The sequence below is a fragment of the Scylla paramamosain genome, chromosome 33 (genome assembly GCF_035594125.1).
Source record: "Scylla paramamosain isolate STU-SP2022 chromosome 33, ASM3559412v1, whole genome shotgun sequence".
Classification (NCBI taxonomy): Eukaryota; Metazoa; Arthropoda; class Malacostraca; order Decapoda; family Portunidae; genus Scylla; species Scylla paramamosain.
In genome coordinates, this window is record NC_087183.1 from 8,322,368 (window position 1) to 8,327,653 (window position 5,286).

Genomic DNA, 5,286 nt, shown 5'->3' on the forward strand with positions numbered 1-5,286 from the left:
GAGAGAGAGAGAGAGAGAGAGAGAGAAGGGAAGGAAAGAAGGAAGGAAGGAAGGAAGAAAGGATCAAATGAGGGGGAGAAATAACTACTGAAGAAAGGTAAGGAGAGAAAAAGTAGGGAACAGAAAAAGGAAGAGGAAAGAAAGAGAGAGGTGTGAAAGGGAGGAAAGAGGAAAATGAGGTGCGTGTGTGTGTGTGTGTGTGTATGTGTGTGTGGGCTGGACTCGTAATCACCCCTTCGTCGGCTCTCCTGCAGGTGTTGTGGTCCATGGGTCCCTGTATAGGCCTCCTCATCAACAGGGCAAGCTACAGACACTTCCGAGACAGGGTGAGTTGTTAAGTGTAGGCTCTGCAACTCTGAATGTTTTTACACCGTCATATTACTTGTGTTTATAAAGGCTCTTCCTCTTCCTCTTCCTTTTCCTCCTCCTCGTATTTGTTGTTGTTGTTGTTGTTCCTCTTTCTTTTTTCCTGTTCTTGTTCTTATTCTTGTTATTTTTGCTCTTCCCTTTTTCTTGTTTCTGTTGTTCTTGTTTTTTACCTCTTCCTTTTTTCTTCTTCTTGTTCTTGTTGGTGTTCTTGTTCCTCTTCTTTTTTTTATTCTTCTTTCTTTTTTCTCTTTTTCTTTTTTTCCTCCTCCTCCTCCTCCTCCTCCTCCTTCATCTTCATCAACTACATACTTTGCACGTAACTTTCTCCCTCGCGGACAGATTCGCCTGGACGCGTACACCGCCATCGTGAGCAACCTGCTGGTGGGCATGGCCTCCTGCCTCGCCGTCTTCCCCTTCCTCGTCTCCCGTCACTTCGTGGAAAAGAGTAAGTAAGAGCAGGGAGGAGTGAGGCCGATATAACCAAGCAGCCTTTGAATATCCTCGTGCCTTGAAGAGCCGTGTGGTGAGGGACTTGTTCGTAAATTCATAAGAGTGTTTGTTTGTTGGTGATTGTGAGTGGGAGGGAAAAGGTTTACTTGATACTGTGATACGTAGGAGTGATTGTTTCTTGTAGATTGTGGACGAAAGGGGAAAGGTTTACTTGTTCATAAATTCGTAAGAGTGATTGTTTCTTGTAGATTTTGAGTGGAATGGGAGAGTTACTTGATAATGAAACACTTCTGTGCCTTCACTACATTCAAAAGACTCTAGCTGAAGTGACAAGGATTTTGGGAGTGTTTTTTTACGGTTCTAGCGACAGATTAACAAGATCTCTAAATCATTAGCAGGAGAAATACTCTTGAGAACACGACTAATCATCTCTGCGGTTCACAATAGTCGCGGTGAGCGAGCAAAGCGTTTTTGAATACGGATGGCCTCAGTGCAGGATGTAAGAGGTTTTGTATGTGTGCCGCAGCGCCGGGGTTCTTCCTGGTGGAGGCGTCGAAGGCGGTGACACACATGGAGGTGCCTCAGATCGGCGGGGTGCTGCTGTACCTGGGGCTGTGCAAGGCGCTCTTTGACCACACGCAGATCCTGGCCTCCACCGTTTCCGTGGGCGTGTCGGACCTCCTGCCTGGTCGCTGGAGGAGTGGCAGCAGGTTCTTCCTCTGCTGTGCTACCGTGTGTGTGTTTGGCTTCATGGCCAGCCTGCCCTTCATCACACACGTAAGTTAATGCAACGGCCTTTCAAACGTATCCGTGTCTTATTTAATCTTTAACAAGCCCTAGTGGAAATCATTATGATCTTTCTATGTAGGAGGGACACTGGAGGTCACTTATTTTTTATTTTTCCAAAGGGTGTTTCGTGACAAAAGGTCAGTTAACAAGAACTCATTACCATTAATGCCATGAAAACTAAGAGAACTTGACTGATCATACTCTGAAAACAGTCATTAGTAGAAACACACACATAGAAGCCGTGAGGTGTTGCTTGGTGGCTCGTCTCTTGGTTGTGGTGGTGACGCGGTAACACTTGTGGTGCAGGAAGGCATTTTCCTGGTGCGGGCCGTGGACACCTACTCCCCCTGGGCCAGCGGTTTGTTCCTTGGCATGGTGGAGGTGGCGGGACTCGTGTACCTGTACGGAGCCAACAACATCGGCCAGCACTTCAGGCTAATGCTCAGGAGTGACGTGCGGGCCCTGGTCTTCGTGTGGCGCTTCCTCCTACTGCCCTTCCTGCTCGTGAGTCTTCTTCCTCCTGTTCCTCCTTCTCATATTGTTATTTTCGCTTCTCTTTTCGGTCTCTTGCTTGTGAGTCTTCCTCCTCTTCCTCCTCCTCCTCTTATTGTTATTTTGTTTCCTCTTCTCTTCGTTCTACTATCACCTCTATCCCTCTGTTTCTCTTTTGTCAATTAATGTGTGACCTCTCTTATTCTTCGTCACTCTATTCTTCGTCAGTCTTCTCTCCTCGCCGCCTCTCTTGATTACTTTGTTCCTCTTCTCTCCAGTCTACTTTCACTTCTGTCCCCCTGTTTCTCTTTCAGTTAGTGTGTCATCTCTCTCTCATTCCTTCATGAAAACAATATTTATCTCTTCACCGTCTCCTTTTCTGATTATTAACTTGATTTCTCTTTCCATCTCTTCAGCATCACTTTTTTCATTCGTTTCTTTCTCAGCGCCCTTCAGCCAGTGTCTTTTTTTCCTTCCCCCCCATTAAAAAATTTCTCCTCTTGCCTGCTCCTCCTCTACTTCAGTTTTCCCTCTTCCACTCTTTCACCCCACCACCGCCCCTCCTGCAGGCCCTGGGAGTGTGGGCGTGCGTGACGGGCGTGTCGGGGCCTGTGGAATGGGAGGACCTACAAAGGGCGGAGGAGACGGAGGAGGCGTACCGGATAGGCGGCGTGGTGGTGTCCCTGCTGCCTGCTGCCCTCGCGCTGGTCGCCACTGTGCTGCTGCTGCTCAGACACACCAAGGTAGGGAGTGGTTATGGCGGATCCCGACTGACTTAGTTCCTTATTTTTCGCTCTGGTCTGACTCCTAGTTACTTATTTTCACACGGGTCTGACTCCTGGCTCTTATTTTTCACGCGGGTCGACTCCTAGTTCCATTTTTTTTTTTTCGCTCGGGTCTGACTCCTATATATAGTTCCTTATTTTCACGCGCGTCTGAAGGGTGTTGCTCCGGCAGGTTATTCGGCGGCTGTTGGTGCCGGCAGAAGCGTGGGGTCCCGCTCTGGCAGGCCACCGTGCCCTGTACACGCCGGGCATCCTGAGGGCCAAGACCAAGGCGCCTTATCTGGTGGTGCAGGTGAGTGGTGGCCTCCGTCTTTCGTGTGACACTCAGCACTTCTCCCCGCCCCGCCACGCCCTTCCTGTGGTGTCTGTCTGTCTGTCTCCCGCAGGTGGACGTTGAGGGCAACGCGGACATGCCGGACAAGGGTTGGCTGCCCTTTGGTTTCTTCTGGGTTCCCTCCAAGTCCGAGACACACCTGCTGGCCAACAACGATGCCCCCACACAGGTGCTGCTGGCCAGGTACCTCAAGGTGGGTGCTCTTGACCTTTCAGCGGTGGTACAGGTGAAGCAGAGTGGTGGTGGTGGTAGTGCGGCAAAACCCTGAATCCTGGTGCCATTCCTCCCCATCCAGAGTCGCTTCAGTGGAATGTCGTGCGGCGATATCAATCCCACTATTGGGGACGACGACGAGGAGGACGACGACGATGGGATCCAGGAGGGAGAGGCGGAGGAGCAGTGGACTCAGACAGGAACGCCCTCCAACAGCACCAACACCGTCTCCTCCGGCGTCCTGCTGCAGCCCAAGAACCTTCCTGAAGACCGGACGCAGCACCTCCACCGCTGACCCACGCCTACTTCTACTGCGACGGCGACGGCGATAGCAGGATGGGGCATCGACAGGCACCCCACACACACACACACACACACACACAAACACACACGATGCGCCTGATGGTGTGCCTGAGGGTGGGAGTCATAGCAGTGCATCCCCGACGTGAGGTGCGTGGTGGTGGTGGTGAAGGCTGTGAGTGTCTCGTCCTCTGATCCCAGCGAGAGTGAGGCAGTGTGGGCCTGAGCTGCCTGAAGGACGTATGCTGGGGGTTAAACCAAAACCTGAAGGACCTCGCATCTACTCCACCAACTATTCCATTCTCATTGATCCTGACGGTGCGGTATAAATGTTCCCGCTCGTCTGCTCAAGGCTGTTGTCTGTTGTTGCCTGTCTGCTGTTAACCGTGAGTGTCACCTGTACTCAATGGTCAGTGGTGGTGTGTTGTGCTTGTAGAGTTTATGTGTAGTGCACCTGTTTTGTGAGAGAGAGAGAGAGAGAGAGAGAGAGAGAGAGAGAGAGAGAGAGAGAGAGAGAGAGAGAGAGAGAGAGAGAGAGAGAGAGAGAGAGAGATTCCTCTAACTTACTAATGTTACGAATGATGTTTAGCAGTTGAATCTATCTTAACAATTCTTACTTTTAGCATTCCTTTCTAACATTCATCATCATTATCACCACCACCACCACCATCATCATCATCAGCCTCTATGGTCCCACAACAAGACGAAGGCCTCGCCAACCTTCACTTCTCTGTCAGGTGCATGTCTTATATCAGTCACTCCCGCCAAACTTCTGATCTCATTTTCCCTTCTACGTCTGTCTGCCGTTCCTTTATCATTCCTCTCACATCTTGTTTACGGGAGACTGGCCAAGGGTACAAAAATAAAAGATGAAAAATACAAATAAAAGCCAGCTAGCAATGCTGCTCCCCAAGGAAAAGGAATAGGAAGAGAACCTTTGTTTTAGCTTAATTGTTTATCTGTTTGGTGTCCCATGTGTTCTGCCCATGTTCACTGTTTTCTTCTAAATATAGCAAAGATGTCCTCAACCGCGGTCTATTCCCTGATCAGTGATGTCCTTTTCTTGTCCTTTCATATTCTGCCCATGTCCACTTTCCTTTTTTCATGAACGTAGTAAAGATGTCAACTTTGATCTATTCCATAATCATGTTACGTAGCCAAACATTATCCTCCCCATTCCTCTCTGGGTGTTTTGAAGGCACTCTAGGTTTTCATAAGGCTCCGGTTTCCGATCCGTGTGTTACAACTGGTAGAATGCGCATACTCATTGTAAATCTTTCTCTGGTAAAAATGGGGAATTATTTTTCATAATGTTTCCTTTATCAAAAAAACTCCATTCCATCGATACTCTTGTTTTAACTTCCTTTCATGATTTAGATGTGCACTTGTTTTCTGTCCTAGATATAATATTCATCTGCGTTGCATTATTGCCTCTCATTATTGCTCACATTATGGCCTCATATTCAGGCCAGGACTGGAAGAACACCGCCGCTGCGTTCCCTGCACATCGTGAGGGCGATAAGGAACATAGTCAGGGGAATGGAAATTCCCTCC

General features: G+C 49.0%; 1 protein-coding gene across 6 annotated transcripts in view; it reads left to right on the top strand.

Annotated features, from left to right (window-relative positions):
- LOC135089601 (sodium-dependent serotonin transporter-like) overlaps positions 1–5,077 on the top strand; it is a 26,574-nt gene extending 21,497 nt beyond the window's left edge. For all 6 annotated transcript variants that reach the window (XM_063985410.1, XM_063985411.1, XM_063985409.1 and 3 more), the window contains 8 exons: positions 255–326; positions 709–814; positions 1,346–1,596; positions 1,915–2,112; positions 2,670–2,843; positions 3,058–3,177; positions 3,272–3,412; positions 3,515–5,077. In XM_063985410.1, the coding sequence (XP_063841480.1) occupies positions 255–326; positions 709–814; positions 1,346–1,596; positions 1,915–2,112; positions 2,670–2,843; positions 3,058–3,177; positions 3,272–3,412; positions 3,515–3,727 (1,275 nt within the window). In that variant the 3' untranslated portion in view covers positions 3,728–5,077. The remainder of the gene's footprint in view (positions 1–254; positions 327–708; positions 815–1,345; positions 1,597–1,914; positions 2,113–2,669; positions 2,844–3,057; positions 3,178–3,271; positions 3,413–3,514) is intronic.
- Positions 5,078–5,286: the final 209 nt, after the last annotated feature.